This window comes from Globicephala melas, chromosome 3 (genome assembly GCF_963455315.2).
Source record: "Globicephala melas chromosome 3, mGloMel1.2, whole genome shotgun sequence".
Classification (NCBI taxonomy): Eukaryota; Metazoa; Chordata; class Mammalia; order Artiodactyla; family Delphinidae; genus Globicephala; species Globicephala melas.
Genome location: NC_083316.1, coordinates 52877993 through 52903515, shown reverse-complemented (window position 1 = coordinate 52903515; position 25523 = coordinate 52877993). Strand labels below are relative to the sequence as shown.

The 25523-nt window shown below is 40.6% G+C and overlaps 1 protein-coding gene across 7 annotated transcripts in view; it reads right to left on the bottom strand.

Annotated features, from left to right (window-relative positions):
- The window catches only part of MAST4 (microtubule associated serine/threonine kinase family member 4), a 567949-nt gene that overhangs the window by 345930 nt on the left and 196496 nt on the right, over nt 1-25523 (bottom strand). For all 7 annotated transcript variants that reach the window (XM_060295831.1, XM_060295835.1, XM_060295832.1 and 4 more), the window contains exon 3: nt 20614-20738. In XM_060295831.1, the coding sequence (XP_060151814.1) occupies nt 20614-20738 (125 nt within the window). The remainder of the gene's footprint in view (nt 1-20613; nt 20739-25523) is intronic.

Genomic DNA, 25523 nt, shown 5'->3' with positions numbered 1-25523 from the left:
TGTGGGAAGAAAAAGCAGTTCAGTTTCAAACTCTGGAGAAAGGCACCAGGAAAGCAAAATGCAGGGTGAAAGCAGCAGCGGCCGGCACACACGCCGTCTCTGGTGGGTCTGGAGTTAGGAATGCTCTCTCCTAACCCTAGGGGAAATTCTGGGTCTCATTTTAAAAATACCCTCAGAAGAAGAGGATGTCATCAACCTGCTCATCTCCCAATAAAGTACAAAAATGCAGCTTTATGACTCTGGGCTCGTCTCTTTTGCCTGGGTTCAATTTCCACAGCAGCGGAGAAAACGCTCACCCGGGACACAGGCTCCACATCCAATATAATGCAGGCTCTCGCTGAGCTGTTTGAGATTTCGTCTATAACAGCCAAATGCAATTCCACCGGAACACAGAAGTTAAGGCAGAGAGAATGTGTGTTTAAATATTCTGAGATACAAGGGTTAGGCTACAGCCTCAGGCACCACGACCCAATGGAGGGCAGAGAGGATGCTGTTAGTGTAAGCGAGGATTCCGGAGCGCCTTGCATGTGCTGGCCCTGACTTAGGACAACAGGGGACACAAAGACACAGGCTCCTGAGAATCTGAAATTCACAGCGGGGACAGGCGGGTTAAAAAAATTACAACCAGCCAAACATTCCAACATAATACATATTTTTAAATATAGCTGAACACTCTCCTGAATTTGATTTCAACTCTGCATGGTCTTCATCTTTAAAGTATTCTGAACCAGGGAACATGACTTATTCGATTTGGGGCTGTGTATTCGACGTTATGTCAAACCGAGTTGCTCAAACACAAACTGAGCTTCGCGAGCCAGAGGGCCTGCCGAGAAATAGGAGAACAGGGCCCAGCATCTAGCATTTTAGTTCCTGCGCCATGCTTGCAGCACTACCCACCAGCCCCTCCGAGTGTTCCTTTGAAAAATTACTAACAGAAAATCTCCGGCAACATTTTGAAGCAGGGCTCCTCAAAACAAAATTACAGGCAAAATATGACTGAGTAATTCGATTCCTGTCTCTGGCTTCGTGAGGTGGAGACCGTTGATGAGCCCAGGATAAGGATGTATCGGATGTTCCCACTTCATGATTGTCTGCAGAGTTGAAAAAGCACTTGACGCAGGAGGAAGGGCAAGGGGAGGCAGGGGTCCTAAAGACCCAGGGTGACACGCTAAACATCATCCTTGGGGCTACAGTCAACTGTTCTTTTCTAGTCTAGCCTCAAGGCAGAGGGAGGTAGACACTGCCATCTAGAGGCATCTAGGGATATTGGCTTAGCAGCGCAGTCAACACGAAAGGGCAGTGGAAGTCTTAAGAAAGCAGCTGCCTGAGGGACACACTCGTTCAGGGACAGGTCCCCTGCTTGTGTGAGGAGAGGGCGTGCAAGGAGGAAATGCCCAACCAGACAGAGCCGCTTCAGCTCCACAATTCCCACGAGAGTAAGAATGGAAATTCCTCTGTGAGGGGGAAAGTGGGCACGAGGAATGAGGAGAATTGGAAGGGATCACCTGAATAAAAGATGGGTCAGACGTGGCACCCAGGACAGAGGTCTAGCACCTTCTGAGACACAGAAACCTCTAGAGTTCCACTGCCAGAGTTATGAACCACAGACAAGGAAAATGAGCAGAAAGAAAGCCAGAGGGAGAACTTAAAATCCGACAGGTAACAGCCCAAGACTGGCATCTTGGAAAGAAACAAGAGATGTGAGCAATGAAAAGTACATATGTGTTGTCATAAGATACTGAGATGCATATAAAGAAAATCTACGTTTAGAGAAATGATGTTAAGATTGGTTGTATATTATAGATGATTTCTGTCCCAACCTCTTGAGAACATTTTCTAAATTTCCTATGGGAATTTACCATCCTATGACAGAAAAATAAACCTTACTTTTTTTTTTTTTTTTTTTTTTTTTTGCGGTACGCGGGCCTCTCACTGTTGTGGCCTCTCCTGCTACGGAGCACAGGCTCCGGACGCGCAGGCTCAGCGGCCATGGCTCACGGGCCCAGCCGCTCCGCGGCATGTGGGATCTTCCCGGACTGGGGCACGAACCCGTGTCCCCTGCATCGGCAGGCAGACTCTCAACCACTGCACCACCAGGGAAGCCCTAAACCTTACTTTTTTAAATTAAAGAACACAGAAGTCATCAAATCCTGAATTTCCCAATTGATTGACTGGATCTAAGATTCCTGGGATAGAAAGCTAAATAAAGTTCTACCTGATCAAAGCTGTGGTTTCATTTGCCCTGGTATCAGATTCCCAATCTTTCCCTCTTAATGAAGACCTTTCTGCACTGACAGGCTCAGATGATGGTCATTATTCAGATGTGAGTTTGTCACATCCTTTAGCCTCGTGGGACAGGTTATGAGCTTCAAACTTTAGTGAGAACTGTTGCCACCAGCAACTTCAGCTGCATCTAATTTCATATCAAATTGAGATTTGTTTAAAAGGCCAGACGAGTGGGGACCATTCAATCCTGTTCAAGCCTCTCCCTGCTTCAACAGGACGAGGAATCCAAGGGTTGTCAGGCTGCATGGATGAAAGGAATTATTCCTGTGCGCTGTCAGTGCCCATCCCCTTTCGAGCACATCCTTCTCATCAGCACAAAAGGCAGAGGATGTTCTGAATAACTCAGAATAAAGGCAGTATGGGAAAAGAACTCATGCCAGCAAACTGGTGGGGTAGTTAACTTTTCACTTCTTTTGTGGGCTCTAGTGACACTGCCACCAAAAAAAGCAGAGGACATCTCTAGAGCTAGCGTGGCAGTTGGTGGCATTTATGATTTCACAGCTGCAAGTTATAAGGAAGCTTGGTCACTCTCTTCAGGAAATCAAAGAAGCAGCCTCTGAGATTGGCAATGGAGTCTAATGTCTACATGGAGAGGGGGTGCTGAATCGCATACTCCCGACTCCTGTCTCTGAAAGCATCCCCACAGAACTTGGAGACCCGCTATCAGCAAGCTCCGGTTTCTTAGGCTGGTGGCGGCAATAATCCATGAGTCCAGCTCCAGGGAGCAGCCAGGTCCGGGGTTGTGTTGCACAACTCCGCAAAAACAATCCACATTAAAGCCGGGGTGAGTGGTGCCCTGACACCGTGCAGTGCACAGGCCAGGAGGCTGAACACGGAACCCCGACAAAAGATGAAACGGTTCTCCCCCCATGACAACCCAAACCAACTATGATTTTATAAAAGTAGCAGATGTTTAATGTTTTCACATCAGGGGGACTTCCTGGGTGGTGCAGTGGTTAAGAATCCACCTGCCATTGCAGGGGACATGGGTTTGAGCCCTGGTCCGGGAAGATCTCACATGCCATGGAGCAACTAAGCCCGTGAGCCACAGCTACTGAAGCCCACGTGCCTAGAGCCCGTGCGCCTAGAGCCTGTGCTCTGCAACAAGAGAGGCCACCGCAAAGAGAAGCCCATGCACCGCAACGAAGAGTAGCCCCCGTTCGCCACAACTAGAGAAAGCCCATGTGCTGCAACGAAGACCCAACGCAGGCAAAAATTAAAAACAAATAAATAAATAAAAATAATGTTTTCACATGGGATGATTTTCCCCCCTCACTGGTTTTCAAAGAAATAAGGAAGTTATTTCCAGAAATAATAAAAATATTAAAGCGAGGGGCAGTCTTTTAAATGTAACTGAAAATAAATTTAACTGCAAGAGTTATGAGGTTCCCCTACCAGCCCACTAGATGTTAGAAATAGCATGAAACTATAGGAGTTAGATTATATGATATAAATACAGGAAGACAAATCAAAGGAGTAGGACAGAGTCAAGGAATAGACCCACAATATACTCAGGAATTTCATATATCCTAAAAGTGGTATTAGAGATTGAAGGAAAGAGAAGTTGTTTGGTAACAGTACTGGAATAATTGGCTAGCCACTTGGAAAAAAGAATAAGCTGGACTTCTCTTTTACTCCTTAATAAAAATAAGTTCCAAGTAGATTAGAGATTTAAATATTAAAAACTAATGTATAAAGATATAAGAAAATATGAAATACTAGTGTTCGAAGCTGAGAAGAAAAAATACTTTTCTAAGCATGACATGAAATCCAGAAGCCACTCAAAATTAATAAAATAGACAAGCCTCTGGCAAAATTAATCAAGAAAAAAAAAAAAAAGAACGAGGGGGAGAAAACACAGCTAAACAACGTTAAGAACAGGAAAGGAGTCAAAACTGGAGATGCCACACAGAATGAACATAATTTTCAAACTTAGTTTAGTTAAACAAATTCACACAAAATACCAAACTGATTCAAGAAGAAATAATCTGAATATTCATGTAAATATTAAAAAATTAGGTCAAAAATGTCCCCACAAAGAAATGATCAGGTGCAGATGACTTTACAGGCCATATTCAGAAAAGCCAAGAAAGAGATCCATCCATTCTTACACAGACACTTCCAGAAATTAGAAAAGGAAGGAACTTTTCCTGTGGTAGTAAAATTATTGTTTAGCAGATACTCCTTCCCTCGCACTCCCCACCTCACTGATGCTGGATTTAACTACCCAGCTTTCGCCAATGGGCAGAAGTGATACTGGGTCAGTTCCAAGCTCGATCCTTAAGAAACAGTCAGTGTTTCAGCTCCCCCTTACAGGACCTTCCAACCTCCACCATGGGACAACCACACCCCAGGTAAGTGCTGCTCTTCACCCTGGGCCCCAGAGTAAGACACATAGAGTACATGACTCAGACCTGCAGACTGGATGGAAGCCAAGGCAACTCACAGATATGTGGCCCCCAAAGCAGCCACGCCAAGCCAACCCACAGACCCACAGGAAGAAATAAATATTCCTGATGACTGCAACTGAGGAATTGTGCTTTATCATGCAGCATTATTGTAGTACTGTAGGAGTGACTGATACATTCCTATTCATTTTGTTGAGCTACCATAACCTAACAAATGCAATACAGGAAAGGAAAACTAAAAGCTAATACCATTTATAAACACAGATGGCAAAACCCTAACAAAAATACTAGTAAGCTGGATGCAGAATAATATGAAATATTCAAAATAGTCTCTTTACTTTTAAGAACAACATAATATATGGTATCACCACTTTATTCAACATAATCCTAGAAGTTATGGTAAATGAAGTAAGATTTTTAAAAAAGAAAGAAAAGCTATAAAGATTGGAAAAGGAAGAAAGCTATAATTATTTGCAGGTCATCACTGTCTACACTGGCTACAAAAAACTCCCATTCCCCCAAATCTAAGGATGAGGAAGAGTCTGTAAGAATTAGCAAGGTGGATGAATTTAAAAATTAATATACAAGAGCCAATTCAATTTCCATACATTAGCAAATAGGTATACGTGTTTATTTTTAAAAGATGTTATTTAAAATTCCTAAGAATAAATCTAACAAAGGATATATAAATTCTTTCAATAGAAAACAATAAAACCTTATTTAAAAACATTAAGGAAGTCCTAAGTAAATGGAGCAATATACTATATGCTCTAGAATAGTAAAACTCAACATCATAAAAATGTCAATTTCCGAAACTGGGCTCTAGATTTAACATACTTCTAATCAAAATCTTAATAAGCTTGCAGAACTTCACAAGTGATTTTATACAAAAGATAAACATGCCCAAAATAGCCAATACTCAAAGAACAATGAAATAAGGGAGCTTTCTTGAGCAGTTATTAATAAGACTTGTTACAGTAATTAAGAAAATGTGATATTGGCACAGGAATAGACAAATTGACCAATTACAGGGTAGAGAGTCCAGAAAGAGAGAAACACACAAAGAATGACTAATATTTAGCAGTTACCTATGATATGTATTATGTTCTTTACCTAAACAACAATGGTGTCAGCATTAACCATTCCCGTTTTACTAATGCAGATACCAGGGCTCAACAAGGGTAAGTGACCACTGTCCAAAATTACTGAGCCAAGAAATGTCAGTCCTAGAATTCAATCCTAAGTTTCCCAAGCCCAAACATGCCGGTCACTTTCATCATCTGTTGTGTTTCGAAAAACAGTTAGCAAATAAAGCAAGCCAAAGGGCCTGTGTGCTAAGGATGCTGGGAGTCCCACAAATGCAGAACAAAAATCTTAGCAGAAAAATAGGCAGCACACAACACCTGCCAGCAGAATTATGCAGTGATTGCGGTAAGAGGGGTTAAGAAGAAATGCTCTGCCCTTCTGAGCACATCACTCTGGAGTCAGACCATGAGTCCACTTAATTGAGAAAGGTATATTGCGAGTCCTAGAGAATTAAGGTCATGGCACTGAAAGAGCTGGGCTGATTTCTGTGTGTCACAATTGGGGAAAAAAAAAAAAACCCTAAACGCACTCAAATTAAAAGATGGGCACTCACCCTCAATAGAAAAAAATATACTCAAAACTCTAAAAGAAACTACAGAGAACAAAACTCTGTCTTCACACAATATGGCCCCCAAATCATCAGGCAGAGGCATGTTTAACACTCTACATACCTAAGAAGTGGTGAGGATTTAAAATCAATAAATAGAAACACTATTTTTAAAGAACTATAACAGAGGGTAAATTAGGAACACCATGTCCCATAAAGTTTGTTTGCAAAGAGCCATAATTCTTTGGTTGGGCTCTCAAATACTTATTTAGTTACTCCTATTGAAATTCCTATTAAAATGTTTTAGGGCTTCCCTGGTGACGCAGTGGTTGAGAGTCTGCCTGCTGATGCAGGGGACACGGCTTCGTGCCCCGGTCCGGGAAGATCCCACATGCTGCGGAGGGGCTGGGCCCGTGAGCCATGGCCACTGAGCCTGCGCGTCCGGAGCCTGTGCTCCGCAACGGGAGAGGCCACAACAGTGAGAGGCCAGCGTACCGGGAAAAAAAAAAAAAAAAGTCTTATGTTCTCAGTTCACTTAAAAGCTTGATTTTTCTAGGAGTTTGTTTATGCCTAACTTCCATGAATACAGACAGAATCATGCTTTAAATAAAAATGAAATACAAGAAAAATGGCATTTTAAAGAATGAAAATCAAATTAAAATCTAAATTGCAAATCATCTAACATGTATAAGAAAGCTAAATTAGAAGAACTCCAAGAAATGACGAAAGGGAATATATTTTTAAGAGTCATAAACAAAGCTATAATATTAATTGCAATAAGAAGGCTTATTTAAATGAAAAGCCCAAAACTAAGGATTTCATAAGCAATGTTTCTAATTTATATGCTTAACATGTTAACATTTGTTTCTGTCTTTAAGTAGCTAACCAATTAAAGCATATTTCTAAAGAACGAACTTTATTTGCTGACAATTATTTGCTATCTTAGCTGTAATTCTGTAGCTTTTCAAACAACAAATAAATGAATATCTTACATCTGGAGGAGAAAACACAAAAAGTGATGGTATAATGTTTGAATACATGCAATTACTGGTATGTTACATTCTAATTAACATAATCAGCTTTGAAACAGTTCTCACAATAACTGTTAACATTTGTGTCAATTTAGTGGCAGTTAAAGACATGTGTAGCAAAGAACTGCTATTCCTTCCATTTATAAGTAAAATATAAAAAATCTTTCCAAAAAAGAAAAGGCAACCTCACTGAATATTCAAAACTCTTTTTAATCAATAAAACTCTACTCTGGCAGGCTTAGAGGAGAGACCTCATAGTTTATTCCAAGGATCTACAAACTGGAATATGGGCACCTCAGGGGGTACACAATATAACTAAATGGGGTTTAGGAAAAAATTAGAATACCAGTTTCCATTTTCTACGTCTCCTCTTTTTTTGCTGGTTTTAGTACATAAGTTAGTATTCAGGCTGACAGTCAGCTGATATGCACCAGTTCTGGTGGCTAAAATACTTCCTTACAGGTTATAAGATAGCCATTGCCTCAAGCACTCCAAGTACATTCCACCTCTCCCATCACCTACCCCAGGACACCCTGGACCTCTTCACGAGGAGGTAGCTAAATGGTTAACACCTGGCAAAGCCCTACAGTAGATGTTCTCTTTAATGGTTCCTAGTGGAGATGCACAGGTCTATTAAAATATTTTTGAATACCCCCTCTAACTACATGTAAATCATTTTAAAATATATTCACACATTAGGGGATGCATACTCAAAATGTTTCACTGATGGTGTGAGCCAGCAAAAGTATTAGAGACCCAAGAGGCATCCTCTAACTTTGTTACATCTGGACAAACAATAGTTAACTTTGGCAATGACAAATAAATGATGGCAAGATTAGTAACATTTTCAGTAAAATTGATGTTAGTATCCTAAAGGTCCAACTATACAGGCACTGTGATACATGGTACACAAAATGCCAATCCGAAAGGAAGCAAATTATATTTGATACGAAAAGAAGACTCATGAAGCCTCTGTGTAATCCGATGAGAGGAATGAAAGGAAAGGAGTTGGGGTTTCTTTTTTTCTGGTTTTGCTTTTTTATTGTGTAGTGACTTCATCCCTAAAAGTGTACTTCAGGTTGAAGACGCCACATTATCCTTTCCCCATAACTTTTAATTTCAGACAAGCTTCATGCCTTACAAATTACCCTGCAGAAAACATAATAGACCTGCAGTTATCTGAAAACAATCAGAGAAACCTACCTTTACGAGGCCAGCTTCATCAATTCCTTAAACCATAAACTTCAGATATGCGTTTAATGAAACTCAAATTCCCTGGTTTAATAAACACATCAGCGTTCTGCTCTTGGACAAGATGATAACAACAGTTAACGTTATTGTGCTCTTCCTATGTGTTCCATGGGCCTTAACATGTACCATCTCACTTGATTCCAGCAACAACCACGTAAGATAGGTACCACTAATATTCCCATTTTTCAGAGGCACAGAAAGGTTGCATTCCTTGGCCAAGGTCACACATCTACTAAGTGGTAAAGCCCAGATGGCAATCCAGGCAGCCTGGCTCTGGAGCCCACACTCTTAAACATAACTCTAAACTGCCTATAGTAATTAAATTCTAAGCCAAGTGCTTGTAAAACATGATCACAATTTAGAAAAGGCCACTGAAGCGCACTGTCTCTCCAGGCAAGGGGAAAGGGCTGACCCAAGGTCTGTTCAATCCATAAAATTCTCCAGTTTCAGGATTCATTTTCAGAAGCAAGGCTCTCAAAGGTCAATTAAAATGTAGAGAGGTCCTATGGACGCGACCTAATATAAACCCATGATATTTCACCTAGTGTCATTTCTAAAAGCCCATCCAATGAAATATTTAGGCTCATACCTTCACCAGCTACAGACCATTTCCCTGTGCTCTTTAGGCAACCAGACCATTTGGGAATGAGGAGGGGAGTGGGAGAAGGCAAGCAGAGAAACCCTTACAGTTTTATGTGATAAGTGCTTTGGTTCAGATACGCACAATTCGAAGGAGAATTAGCTTGAGGATGGGGAGAGACATCAGGGAAGGCTTCCTGGAGAGGAAGTGCACATGCTAAAATACAGACAGGGACTGGCCAGGAGGAAAGAAGGGAGGTGCATAGAGAGGTGTTTTCTTTCCAGAACAAGGTAGGACATGAGACTAGGAATCTAGTGTCCTTTGGGGAATGGTAGGTAGTTCACTACTGCCCAAGTTATTTTGCCGAACTTTAGAAGCACTTTGAGAAACCCCTCGACTCTCCATCAAGTGAATCTGTCAAGGGGACAGATGTTCCAGCAAATGGGGAAAACGCAGACACTTCTTAACAACATTTTGATCAGAGCTATGTAAAAAGGGGGACAAAATGATATGACTGGTTCATATTATTTATCAGGCTAAAACTTATCACTGCTTGTGTCTAGGAACCAAAATAGAAAAAAAAAAAAAAAAGAGCAAATGACACTTATACAAACAAGGAAAGAAACATACTTAAATAAGCACCTATATAAGCTAAGCGGCGGGGGGGGGGGGCATCTATAATGAAAGAAAAACAAATAGGTCTCATGCAATGAAGAGATTTCACAGGAATTCTAGAAGAAGCATCCATTCTTGCCAAAAAAATGATAAATGTATACCCCTGTTTTCTTGAGGATATATATATCTATGGCATACTGAAGCCCAGTTACTACTTAGTGAATGCAGAATGCTACAGTGCAAACAGTAATTTAGTATCCAGGATTCTTAGGTGGTTAGGATATACACCATCAGGAGAACAGTTCACGTCTTAGTGGTGGATCATCTTGGATAGGAAGGTAGAGAGACAAAGAAAAACAAGTAAAAGAAAGAAGAAACGGAAATTAGGGCTCTAAGGAAGCCAACCTGAAGAAGAAATAGGGCTTAGAATGACTATCAGTCCCACTGTTAGGTGAGGATTACCAAAACTTAAGCGAGAGCTTTATGCCTTTTCATACATTTGTAAAAATGCTCTCTGCTACTCAGCACCCGTTCTTTAAGTGTTTTCTTTAAATGGAGGTGGACGTGCCATGAACAATAAAACAAAGTAGTTAGTATATCACAAATAGCTACGGTGGACCTGCCACATGGTTCTACTCTTAAAAGAGAGAAAATAAGGCCCGCGTACTGCAAAAATAAATAAATAAAAATAAAAGAGAGAAAATAGCAGTGTCAAATCACAAAGAAAAGATCTCATAATCCCTTGAGCCATTATTAACATCTAGTCAATGAATCTAACAAATATAAAGACTTATTTCCTTATGGCTAAAATACCTGAAGGTTAGAGGCTTGCTACCTGAGAGACTTCCTAAGTAAAAAGGCATCACTTGATGGGGTCTTTGAAGGCTCCCCATCTACCTCATGCAGACATTCTTCTCACTAAAAGATAGATGGTGGCAATCCTGCTGATCTTCTAGGGTTCAAATTAAGTCAGAAATCATTCTATCACTTATACCCATGAGCTTCCAGGTCTTCATGTGGTCCTTTGCCTCCGACTATTCTAGAAACATCATGTTAAGAAGAAACATCACTGTCCAAGTCACATTGTTCACTTTATCTACCACGCCCCACCCCATTCCACGATGGACATAATTCCACTACGCGTTGAAGCTTGCGCAACCAAAACCTTCCAGAACCTGCAGCCCATATCATTGCTCTAAGTCTAGGAACACACTGCAAACTATCCAGTCTGTAATCATCTTCCACTTTGCTCTCTAATTTCTCAGAAGCCTTATTTCAACTATCTTGGAAGTTCCTTAAAAAGCAAGAGCATGTGTGACATCTTTTCTATATAGGTTTTAACACCAGCTGTATAATAGGAACTCCATTAATAATCAATTAACTGCTTAATGAGAATAATGAAGAATACACTGATTCAGAATCCAGTACCACAGATTGATACTGTGTGTACCAATGAACAAGGAATAAGTATAATTACCAATACTGCTCATTGATACTGTGGGTACCAATGAACAAGTATAATTATCAATACTGCTCATTGATACTGTGGGTACCAATGAACAAGGAATAAGTATAATTACCAATACTGCTCATTCTTAACTAAACACCCAGGTATTCTAGAAAAATAAGGTAAGAAAGACACTGAAGTATGTTAGCTTTCCCAGAGCCACAATAACCAGGAATTTCCTGGTTAAATAATAATTGGTGGTTAAATAATAATTTTTCTTTTCTCCCAAGAAAGGAAATATTACATCCCAATACCTTCCCTCCCACAAACCACTGTCTAATTACTACGGGTTTCTTGGTTTCGGAACTGCAGAATTCTTTTGACACATTAAGATAGCAAATAGGCAAGTGCTGTAATTTTACCACGGGGGCAAAAGGACACCAGAAAGGACAAGCTGTGTCACACCAGGAGTCCACCAGAGCGGCACACCAAGGGACAATTCCATGATGACAGCTGTGACTGCTTCACCACCTTTATCTCCGCCATGTCCCCAGACACACAACCCGATCAGATCCTTGACAGCCCAACCTTTCAACTAGCCTGGGCTCCAGGAAGCAGAACAGGAGCTTCAGAAACTATCAAAAGTTGGAATTAAGACCGCCTCGAGAGAGTTCCCTGATGGCCTAGTGCCTAGGATTCCGGGCTTTCACTGCCGTGGCCCGAGTTCAATCCCTGGTCGGGGAACTGAGATCCTGCAAGCCGCTCAGCGTGGCCAAAAAAAACCCTCCACAACATTTCTTAATAAACCACCATTACCTAAGTACAAAACAGTACATACCAGGCACTGCCCTTGGTGCTAAAGATACGGGGAGGATAAGACAGCTGAAGTGCCAGCACTCTCCACTCTCTGGATCATTTCATAACGCTTGGTAAACAGGTTGGCCAGGTCCGAAATATTAATAGGTGTACCAGTTGGGTAAGTGGGTAGTAAGAGAAACCTAATTTCTCTCTCTCTCCCTCTTTCACACACACACACACACACGCACGCACACACACAGTACTGCTATTATAAATCTGTTTTGCTCCCCTCTATGATGGTAAGCAATTAAAAGTGAGCCTGCATGTCCTCTCTGTAAACCCATAGGATATTTATGGATGCCATTCATCTCACTGACTCTCAAATGCCTTTGGTAACAAGAAGTGCACACTTGACCAGTCTGTCCAGGCACACCCACACAGACAGCCGCAGGCACCCCGTCCTTCCCAGGAAGGACAACCCGTACATATGGTAATGAATTTTTTTTTAACCTCTGCAAAATGTAAAGAAGAGCAAACCGGGACTGAAAGTTTCAAGCAACTACTTCTGGGTGGAATTCCATCTTAGAAAAAAACTCTCCCCCGCTCCCCAAATAAGTGGTAATTCTTCATTCCTTCATAGTCGGAATCACAGTGCGCTTCCCCTGCTTTCTGCTGACTATTCTCGTGGCGCCCAGGCACACGCATAGTAGGGACGCACATTTAGCGCTCCTTTTCACAGAAGCAGTGGTTGGATTATAGCAAGGATTTTACAGAACTTTTTTTTTTTTTTTTTTTTTGCTGTACGTGGGCCTCTCACTGTTGTGGCCTCTCCCATTGTGGAGCACAGGCTCCAGACGCGCAGGCTCAGCAGCCATGGCTCACGGGCCCAGCCGCTCCGCGGCATGTGGGATCTTCCCGGACCGGGGCACGAACCCACGTCCCCTGCATCGGCAGGCGGACTCTCAACCACTGCGCCACCAGGGAAGCCCTAGAGAACATTTTTAAGCTGAGTTTTGATTAACAGACTCCCACTACACCAGCTACCCTGTGGATGGGCCCAGGTGAGCCTATAATGAGATTTATCTTCATGGATTAGGCCTGACCTATAATAATCTGCTCAGGGGTCCCTACTGCTATTTCAGCCCTGAGTTATGAAAAGTCATCCCTTTACTATCAGTAGAACCTAGCTCAGAGGGTAATAACTAGACGTATTATTCCTGGAATACAAGCACTCCTGAGACTTTGATTATAATGTCCACAGCTGAAGGCACTATTTCACTATTGAGATTACTACTTTCCAGATGAAAAAAGTCCTGATCTGTGGAATAACGCCTTCAGCTACATACACTGTAATCACACTCAGCAGTTCTTGCATCCCAAGAGCAATACAGGTTACCAATAGTTGGTATGGTAAGCTGATTTAGGGAATGGAAGGAAGAAGTTATAGGAGAAAGCACAGATAACCCTAATTTCATATTTGCTTTACCTGGGGGCTTTGCTGTAAGAGTTTGACATGTCTAAAAGCCATATCAACTTCACTAAAAATAAAAACTACATTAAAAAAGAGTAATTATTTTTCACCTGACAAACCAGCAAACTTGGTTTTGGGGTCGGGGGGGCGGCGGTTTGGAATACTGACTGCTGGCCAGAGTGTAGTGAGATGTGATTTCTCAGTATATGAGAGCACAAATTTGTACAGTATTCCTAGAAACAATTCAGCAAGAGTATGGAAAACCTATATAATGCTCATATCCTTTGTCACAGTAATCCCCTCTGAGAATCTACCGTCAAAAACCAGTCAGAGGTGAAAACAGACTTATTAAAAGCCTGCTCATTACCATTATTTTCAATAGGAAAAACTTGGAAATAACCTAGAAGGGGAAATAGTGTAATAAATTGTGAGAAATCCATACATTGGAGTATTATGCAGCCTTTAAATTGAGCTACGATGGCTAAGGAAAAAAGCTAATTCACAGTTGTATCCTACAACTTTTGTTATGCAATTTATCCAAGGACATTCAAATTGTTCCTACATCAATATTTAACACTCACTCACTCAGAGTTAACTAATTGGACTTCGGCACAGGTTTTTGTTTTTGAGCTATAAGGCTAATGAAGTATTGATATAATATTAAATGACTGCAAATAAAGTCTGCACCCTAAATAAATGCTGACATTATGTCGGTACATTCTGCATGAATTAAAAAGGGAAAATGCACTTTTGCATACATTTAGTGAATTTTCCCTTACTCTTCATCATGCACTTTCGCAAATGGAAAAGATGAATATTCATCAAGGCTCTCTGAATATATTAGTTTAAATAGTTTGGTTTTAATATTTATAGTACATCATGAAACATAATTTTTCCATTACAAGAAATGGATACAATGTCAAAAAAGGGCCACTGACGAAACATAAAATTATACCACTTAATTTAATATTAAAAATTGAAAAACAGTATCTGAAAGCACTTCCCCCCTTCAAAATAGTTAACTGCTCTAGAAAAATAACTTTCAGTTCATTGGGTTGGTGAATTTAGACTGAAAGTGAGAAAGAAACTACAAGGTGGTCCACCATCATGCAAAAAACTAAGGACAAAAAGGTTAAACTTCTACTCAAATCAAAGATCTGATTTCCTCACTTCTGAGAATACCACTCCAGCTAAGCCTAGCTGACAACCCCCAAGAAACAATTTTCCTACCAACCCCAGGAACACCGATGTCAGCACTTCTTGAGTCACAGGCACTGTGCAAAGTAGTGCACAAGAGTTTTCTCATTTATTCCTCACAATAAACTTATGAGGTGGCTACAACCATTAGCCCCACTTCACAGATGAACAAACTGAGGCTCACACAGCTAATAAGTGGTAGAAACTGGAGGTGATCTTTTAAACACTCTGCTTTTCCCCCCTCATTCTTATTGTCCAACTGAATAATTACAGTTTAACTCCTGAACACAGTTTCCAAAGTTAACTATGCTTTGGCTTGAAAAACATCTTCTTGATTAGGCTAAATGATAAAAACCTAAAAGGTGAAATACAGATTAAAAACAAAAAGATAAACAAGAGTCTGCTCTAGGGCACTTAAAAGGTACGGAAAGGAAATATATTCATTACACATTCAACAAGCCTTTACTGAGCACCTACTACCTGCCAAGCACTGTTCTAGCTCCCAGAGAAATAGCTGGAAAAACAGAAAAAAATATCTCTGCTCTCAAGAATTTTTCATCAGAATAATAGGAGATATATAACAAGCAAATTATGTGGTGTATTGGAGGGAGACAAAGTTATTGAGAAAAGTGGGTGGAATGGGGTGTGTGGCATGCAGTGCGGGAAAGACTTTCAAACAGGATGGTCAAAGAAGCCCTCAATAAGAAAGAATGTGACAGGGATGCTGACAAAAATCAAAACAAATGAGGCTCATGATTCAAATCAAACAGAAAACTGGAGAAAAATACTGGAAACGAATTTTCACTGTGCTTCTGCCATCCATCTATTACTCCAACGTACAAAAGAAGTGAATATTTCTTATGATGGCCACATATACCATTTCTAAACTTTAATCATCAAGGCTTACAACCTTATTTTCCTGTGGAAAAATAAGTTACCCCTGGTCCTGTTTTGCCTCCTGAAATTTCCATCTTTCTTGCCAGAAAGCAGCATCTATATAAATCCCCTGCTTTTGACGACTATGACTTCTTTGATAAACTACCCATGTGTGCGGGGAGGGACAGAAAGATGGAGGAAGCAAATGGGGAAATGAGTTTTCCCCTCTTCAGATGAATGTATACACAGTATACATCTGACACTTCATCAGCACCCCCCACTGGTGCCCCAGCAGGCGGACACTGGCTGAGCATGTATTCTGCCAGCTACCAGGCTACTTAGGATGAATTGGCAATGTGCCATTTATCAGAAATGCCCAGTGTGTCTGGGAGACAGAATACAACTACATTTGCCATTGCCAAGGAAAACAAGATACTTCCTCCTAGGAATTAATCTCCTCCTTGAGAAGGTAGTTAGCATTACTTTGAAGCTTGCCTATGGCATTCAAATCACAATAGGTCACGCATTTTCTGAAATTCATACCTCCCCAACCACAGGCCTTCATTTATATCTTCCTAACACATGACTACCACTCAGGTGGACGGTCTATACTTTTCTGACATGTTCTGTTGCTGTGCTGAATGTAAAACTGTGGTATGAAGTGTAATCTTGTCCTTTGGACATAAACCACCTTGATTCTGATTTTACCAATTTTTCCACACTTGAACACATACTTCCCTCTTCAAATAATCAACAAAATACTTAAACCAGTGTGGCTGCATGACTGCTTACAAGCAGGTTAAGGAAATTTCCTTGAAGATGGACACTGATAATCTCTTTTTTTTTTTTGTGGTACGCGGGCCTCTCACTGTTGTGGCCTCCCCCGTGGCGGAGCACAGGTTCCGGACGCGCAGGCTCAGCGGCCATGGCTCACGGGCCCAGCCGTTCTGCCGCATGTGGGATCTTCCCGGACCGGGGCACGAACCCGTGTCCCCTGCATCTGCAAGCAGACTCTCAACCACTGGGCCACCAGGGAAGCCCGACACTGATAATTTCTTCAGAATTTTGTCACTGTATTTTTTGAGCAGCTGATATGGAACTAAACGGGATTCCGCCCACTACATGGACTTTGAGGCTAATCATGATTGTAAGATGCACACTGGAGAGCAAAACCAAAAAGGCTTTAGATGGATGGTCTTATTAGACGGTCCATTACAGCATACAGAATCACATCATCACTCTCGCCTTGCAAGTAAAGCAATCTGTCACTCTTCACTAATGATTATCCATTCCGTCAACATTATTTACTGAATGCCTCCTACATATAAGGTGTGGTGTTAGGAACAGCGAGGAGTAGAAAGTCAGATCAGACAGGAATTCTGCCCTCAAGGAGCTTGCAGTCTAGCAGGGGGATATTAGGCATAAACACAAAGAACTAAAACAAAGGCGGACCTTTGATAAATGCTAAGAAGAGTCAGGAGGAAGGTCAACTTACAGCTCTAAGATGGGGGCAACAAGGATGAGGATAGTGACCAGGAGAGAAGATTAGAGTGAAGCATGTTCTACCATACAATGCACCTCCAGAAACATCACACTTATTTAGAAGACAAGAAAAAGGCGGGGGGGGGGGGGTGGGAAGAAAAAGAAAAAGTTCTACTAGATGTACATTAACACCCCTTCAGCACCATTCTCCGTCAAATCTGTTAGTTGTAATCGGCAGGGATAATTTAGATGTAATCCAATCCAAGAAACAGATTAACTCGAATGGTTCTGCAAAGGATACCCAAAGCAGGGAGTCATGAAAGTGTACTGAGTGACATATTGAAATAAGTGATATGGCAGAGAAACCTGAGCAGATTGCTGCCGAACAATGAGGAAATGAAGACTGTGCTCTGTCTGGCAGCTCTCCTACGGCTTCTGCTGCGCATATTACGACAGAAGGTTGGGGACAGAAGACATGGTCAGACAGCCCGCAAATAAGTTTTCTTTAGACTGCAATTAGGAAGTAAGGAAACCTCTGAAGAAAAGATATGATGAGGGTTACACTTTAAACCTTCACTGTCTAGTAGTAAATGGTTAGTCACAGTCTGGTTTCTGTGCCCAAGCTTACCCATAACATGTTAATAACAGAAGTACTAATATTGCTAACATTTGAGACTGGTTAGGTGCCAGGTACTATTTTAAGTTTGCTCTCTACGGTATTTTAGCATTTTCTCTAGTTTTTCTCCTAAACGCTATAAAAACTCACACGGCAAATAAGCTGGTAAGTTAAGTGACTCTTTGATGTCACTGGACCGATTTTAGGGGGTACTCTCATGTTTTCTATTAGTAGTTCTCCTTATTTTTGTATCGCATTCCCAAATATCTTAGGTCACCTGACATGTGTTTTATCAATGAATCAATCAGTTTCTACATCTGAGCACATAACTACCAGTATTAGGTACATTACTTTGTAACAATGTTGTTTTAATTAGAATGATTTACCTGGCAATAAACATACAGGATTACTATTTATGTGTTAAGAATAACATTGCAGTGGCCCCCAGCCCCCAAAGCACTTCTGTTAAAAAAAAAAAAATCACTGATTGTGAGGAATTTTCCTCTTTCCTTAAAAAGTAGATGCTTACAGTAAAATAAGCTTTTAATAAAATTTCCCAAGAAGAAAAAGTAACTTTGAACTTGAGGATGGGATGGAGGAAAATGCTAAAATGCGTCACTTTAACTGTACCTTTAAAAATAAGTCCCAAAATTTTCATGGGAAAGAAAAGATAAATTTTAGTTTAAAGATCAGTCAATTTTGAAGGCATAAAATATCCTCAAAGAAACTTTTTTAGGGATAATTACTCAGTATCAGAATCTTTATAATTCTGAAACTAGAAACAGGGAATGCCAAGGTTGAATTCCAGAGACTGGAATAGGTCTTTTCATCTTGCAGTTTGCAGATGAGCTGATAAAATCTGAGAAACTAAGCAACTGCTCAAGTTTATACAGCACTTAATGAAAAAAGCAGGATTAGAGGTTAGACCTAAATCAAATCTCTCTATATTATTGAATGATTCCCAAATATCCCACATAATTTACTACCAATGCATAAAATTATAAGGCACCATAATGCACTGACATATATTATTTGTATCATCATCAGTAAAAGACATTTAAAAATCTATTCCATTACCATACAACCCTACCACCGATGCAAAAGTAACCTCTATAGGGGCTTCCCTGGTGGCGCAGTGCTTAAGAATCCGCCTGCCAATGCAGGGGACACAGGTTTGATCCCTGGTCTGGGAAAATCAAAATCCCACATGCTGCAGAGCAACTAAGCCTGTGCACCACAACTACTGAGCCCGCGCTCTAGAGCCCGTGAGCCACAACTACTGAGCCCGCGTTCCACAACTACTGAAGGCTGCATGCCTAGAGCCTGTGCTCTGCAACGAGAGAAGCCACTGCAATGAGAAGCCCGCGCACTGCAACAAAGAGTAGCCCCGGCTCACCACAACTAGAGAAAGTCTACATGCAGCAACGAAGACCCAACGCGCCAAAAATAAATTAAATAAATAAATTTATTTAAAAAAAACAAAAAAGTAACCTGTATAGACTTCTAGGCTCTGCCAAAGGTTAAAGCTGAAAAGTAACGGGCCCACTGGAAAACAAAATTCTAGTAAGCATCATGGTTAAAAATAAAAGTCTACGTTACTTCTTTTAAAAAAAGGAATGTAAGAGTCCATGCTGCTAATAAATGCACAAATATTTATGCCATGTGCCAACCTGTAGATGTGGAGAGAGTGCTAGAGATGGAATAATGACCATTTTCAATGATTCTAGAAAAGAAGGACCCAGGCAATAATCACCAATGAATATGAAATCTAAAGGAGATTTCTGATGAGGAGAAACATGTTTGCATGGCCTCAAAGTATCTCCCCCACCCCCAAAGGCTTATCGATTTAAGAGAAAAGTTCTAACTACAGTGGAGAAACCGGCCAACCCCTTGACTGGGTGAAAAAAATTCGCATCATAATGACGGGCAGATGGACATACATCATGCACCTGCCCATGGCATGACCTGAAGGGACACGACATCACCAATGTCACATTCTGGCCTGGAATGCAAAACCCGCAGCCCACCATGAGAAAACATTAGACATACCAGACACTGTAATATGAGAAATATTCCATTAAAAAATGAGGTGGCAGTGTTGCATAGTCTTCAAAAATGACGATGTCATAAAAGGCAAAGAAACACTGTGGAGTGGTTCCAGAGTAGAGGATAATTAAATGGCATCCATGACCCTAGACTAGATCCTCTACTGGAGGAGGAAAAATACTATAAGGGACATTATTGGGCCAAATGATAAAAATAAAATACAGATGGCAGAGTAGATAAAAGACTTCTTTCATGCATAAATTTAATGAAGTTGATAACTGTGATAACAAAAGGCCATGATATAGATAACCTACTCTCAAAGAGTTCAAAAAAATTACATGTGTGTATACGTGTGTGTATATACATATACATACATATATATACACACACACACACACACACACACACACACACACACACACACAGAAAGCAAACAGTACAGCAAATAGGGCAGGAGGTTAATACTTGAACCCAGGCAAAGGATCAACTGGAGTTGTATGTATTTGTCTTATTCTTGCAAATTCCTATAAGTTTGAAATTATTTTGAAATAAGAAGTTAAAAAAAAAAAGCTTAGATCGCTTCTCGGCCTTTTGGCTAAGATCAAGTGTAAAAAAAAAAGCTTAGAAACATTTTCATTTCTTTTGAGGGAAAAGTTGAGACAGCATTAAGTTTACAGAAATATTCCAACTTAGGTTGGGGGGACTTGGAAAAAATTACCAAGCTGAAAGCAAGGAATTTCACGTTGCCAAATCTGTGCTTAACGTTAATGGTAGCTTTAACTTCCTATCTAGAACAATAAACTCAGAACAGTCCCTAGGTTGGTGGTGAGATGGAGCAAACCCAACCCACCGCAGACAGAGTCCGAGGACACTCACCAGGCTGGCCGTGAGCAAGGGCGCCGACTGGCCCAGGACCTGGCTGCGCATGCGCACGAGGTTGGACGTCTCTGCAGAGGTTGCCCAGGCCTGCCCCGCCGCCGGGTTTGGAAGGAGGTACCTCCCTGTTGGAGTTGAAGAGAAGACAGTATGAGTAGCAGGCAGAATGGCAGTGCTTCCCTAGAAATGGCATCCTTCTTCTATACCACTTCTGCCATACGTTGCAATTACACTGATATATAGCAACCGGAAGCAAATTGTTTTAATTAAGTTGGGAGATCTAGTTGCAAGTTCTGACCCCTATTTTCCACATAAACCCAGGTAAACCTCTTCACCTCCAGCATCTGTAGCTTCTTGTTACTGTGCTGAGGATATATATAAGTATGCAAAGCATTCTTACCATCGTAGATATAAACATGTGCATTTACAAATGTACTTTTAAAATATCTAATACGGAAAGTGATCTAGCAATCAACTAGAAAAGTGTCTACAAAGATCATGACCAACAGAAGGAAGAGCTGTAAGTCTTTCAAGTTGAAATGGGGCTGGTGCCCCTTTCTCCCAGCTTCTCTCTCTGAAGAACTGGTGTATATCCAACCATGTCCACAGGACATGTGATGGTACCCATTTGCATAAATCAGGACATTAATGTTAGTGTAGGTTCACTGAGCAATTTCCATCAACCTTGAACTCTCATATATACGTGTATATCTTTAAAAGTCAAACAGCTGAACCAACTCACACTGTATTACTTCTTTAGTACATGGATTAGACTAGTTATCCACACATAAGTCCTTAAGTTAGGAGGGACATGAATATTCACACAGTAATGAAGCTCAGTAAAAGCAGAGACCATGTTTGATTTTTATCTGTAGCACAATGACTGGTCATAGTAGGTGCTCATTAAATATTTGTTGAATGATGAAAGAACAAATGGGTACGTCTCTCCCCAAAAACACGTGAAGACAATGAAAAGACGGCAGGCCACCCATAGAATCGGAATCTCATCTACGGGCTGCACGTGTGGGGACTCCGGCTTTGTACCTCCCGGAATCGTGAGGGACTGCAGCACGTGTGGCTGGTGGCCCTGGAGCAGAAGTAACATTCGTGCCCTGGATTCTCCCCAGTTCCTTGTAAAAGAACCCCCCTCTCTTTCCTCAGGCATGCACTTAACAAGCACCCACTGGTTAACAACTGCTGAAATACATTAACTAGTGTGAAAATTCATATTTTATGGCAAGACAAGAAAAACATAAACATAAAAAGTTTTCTCTGCCCTTTGGCCTCCTCTGCCCCCTCTACTGTGCACTGTATATCTGCATTACGCATCAACCAAACCTCTCCATCAGCAGGAATACCTGCTCAACCATAAACAGCAACATTCTCCTAGCACCAACAAGACAACTCCTTAAAAGATAACATTCCTTCTGAATCTTGTAAGGGGCTGCAATGACCCATGACCCACTACTCACCTTGTCCTTGCTGATCTGGATTATGCAAACTATCTATATCATTTAATGTACAGACCTCTGTCTCTAGAAATCTACATAACTGTGCTTTGACCTCTAATGGGTAGAACAGTTCTCAGAGCTTTCTGAGAGGCTGTTCCTGGGTTATAGTCCTTAATTTGGCTTGAATAAAGTTTTCCATTTCTTTCTTAGATCAACTGATTAATTTTTTCATTGACACTAGTTTGCTATTAGTCCACAGGCTAACCGGCAGTACAGGAGCTAGGGTCAGCTCCCATCAACTGTCCACGTTAAGAGGTCTAATGCTGGGACTTCCCTGGTGGCACAGTGGTTAAGACTCCATGCTCCCAGTGCAGGGGGCCCAGGTTCCATCCCTGGTCAGGGAACTAGATCTCACGTGCAACTAAGAGTTCGCATGCCACAACTAAGGAGCCTGAGTACCGCAACTAAGGAGCCCACAAGCTGCAACTAAGACCTGGCACAACCAAATAAATACTTTTTTTAAAAAAAAGAGGTCTAACACTCTAAGTGCTTTCAAAAATTTGTATTTTATTTTGCCAAAATTGTCCTTTTACTCTCTTATTATATAGTAAAAGCACAGACTCTAGAGAAAACTAGATATACTTTTGAGATCTTGACCTATAGCTCAGTGCTATGGGGAACGAAGTGAGTCAACCTCTCTTGGCCTTGGTTTTTCCATCTCTAAAATGGAGACCATACGATTGACTATGTCAAGTTGTTGAGGAGATTAGCGGGTTTTTTAAGTGAAGCACTCAGTACATGTTAGCTATTTAGCCATAACAGCAGTAAAAATGACAAGTATCTTTTTTTTTTGCTTGGTTTTGGTTTCTCTTCACTCTCAAGTAGTAAATGTAAATATATATATATTTAAAGATCACCTATAATCATACCAGGGAAAACTACTATCAACATTTCAGTAATTTTTCTGCCAGACTTTCTTTCTGTAACCTGTATTTTCTTGCAAAAATGGGATCATACTTACTTTTGTCACCTGCCCACCACAACCCCACATAATAGATTGTGATATTTTCCTAGCAAATAAATACAGCAAATACCAATTAATTGAAGCATAAATGCTATCACTGAAAATTCAAATATAATGACCCTCTGTGGTTCCAGTCACCATCTTGAACCACTCATATATATTTTTATGTGCAGGATGTATTACATTTAAAGTCTAGAATTTTAAAAATTCTTTTCTTTGCCTTATTTTGAAACATTAATTAAAAGCTGGACTAACAGGTGTTTTGGTAAATCGGCCCCCTTTAGACCCCAAAGCAGGACATTAATAAAGAAGGACAGGAAAACCACAGACTGCATTTAGGAATGCCAACATCAGTAGTACATGAATAAATGATTTCTTTAACATAGAAATAACTCCCACTATTTGAAAAACATTACTTGTTAAAAATATACCAAACTCCAGTCATCAGAATCAATAGGGTTTTCCCCACCTCCACCCCGGTCCCTCCTGTGTCTTTCTCTATATTTTATATTTTATATAATTTTTGGTTCATGTTTCAGAAAAGGCCTGATAGGAGGTATAGAAGCTACATGATGTCAAGATTTACATGATGGAATGAATCTACTCTGGCCTGACCAATGTTCTGCCCCAGATGCTTTGTTTTAAAGAAAACTTGGTGTAGAAACAAAAACACTAGAATTTAATATAATCATGGAAAAATTTGAAGGGCTAACATTTTAATTCATTAAAGAATTCTGTAAGTCACTTTTTTTATTCTTTTAGTAGAAAATAATCATTAGACTATAACCCTATAATCCCCCAGAGCTGAAAAAATAGGTATTTATTTCTGTATCCCTAGGATGTGGCATAGTGCCTGTAACTTAGTAAGTGCTCAAAAAATGTTTGTTGACTGACATGCAGTTAAAGTACACTATTTGATTAATACCTGATCAAGTCTAAACAGGAACAATAAAACTGAACAGATGATTTTCTTAAATTTCATTTGTAGTATACTATAATAGCTAAAATACATCGAGGACTTACTATATGCCAGGCACTGCAACATCTTAACCACGCTTTTGGGTGCTAAGTAATATTACCTCCACGTTAAAGTCCAGAGAGGTTACATAATTAGACAAGGGCACACAGCTAATAAGTGGGTAAAACCAGGATTCTTACTCTGAAACCCAGATCCCACCACAGGAAAATATTCATCACATATGCTTAGGTGAAAAAACAAGTTATAAGACAGGATAATTCTATATTTTAAAGTAAATAATATGTATTTTGCATACTATTTGAAAAATAATTTTTCAAATAAAAATTATTTTCAGAAAATTGTCTGAAAAGATAGGAAATGGTAGCAGATAGGATTAAATGATATAATGCACTTAAGGCACTCAACCTGGGACATGGAAAGCAGTCAATACACTATGACTCTTCACGTTATCCTGAGAACTTTACAGTTCCATCGATGCATCCCGACCACCACCACCACCACAGCAATGATATAAGACATGGTAATGGGTTCTTAGACCAGATCACAAAAGAAAGAAAGAAAAAAATAATGACTAGGAATTAAATAAAGACTAGTATTTCTCTGTGGGAAGGAAATAGCAAATTCAGAATTGTCGTTATCTCTAGCAGGGAAAATGGGGAATAGGTCCAGGGAGGAGTATTGCTGTAATATTTTATTGTTTAAAAAGTTATCTACAGGAAATAATGGGATCTATTAGTTGAACATAAAAGTTTATAGTATTACGTTTTCACTTGTAGTTTTTTTAAATTTTTATTTATTTATTTATTTATTTTTGGCTGCGTTGGGTCTTTGTTGCTTTCTCTAGTTGCGGCGAGTGGGGGCTACTCTTCATTGCGGTGGGCGGGCTTCTTATTGCGGTGGCTTCCCTTGTTGCAGAGCACGGGCTCTAGGCGTGCGGGCTTCAGTAGTTGTGGCACACGGGCTTCAGTAGTTGTGGCTCGCGGGCTCTAGAGCGCGGGCTCAGTAGTTGTGGTGCACAGGCTTAGTTGCTCCACAGCATGTGGGATCTTCCCGAACCAGGGATTGAACCTGTGTCCCCTGCACTGGCAGGTGGATTCTTAACTACTGTGCCACCAGGGAAGTCCCTTCACTTATAGTTTTAATAAATTCAGTATTAATTTTTTTAATATATCTGAAGTATGTGGCAAATATTAAGCTTTGATAAAGCTGGCTGGCAGGTATTTGAGGTTGGGACTAAATTATTCTGCATTAATTTCTGTATGTGATATTATATAATATTGCTTTTAATGATTCCTATCAAAAAAATGTGCTGCATAATCTAACATGGCAAACTAGCCAGGAGCACGTTCCCTCCACTCCTCAAAATGGTCGCTCCGGGCTTCCCTGGTGGCGCAGTGGTTGAGAGTCCGCCTGCCGATGCAGGGGACACGGGTTCGTGCCCCGGTCCGGGAAGATC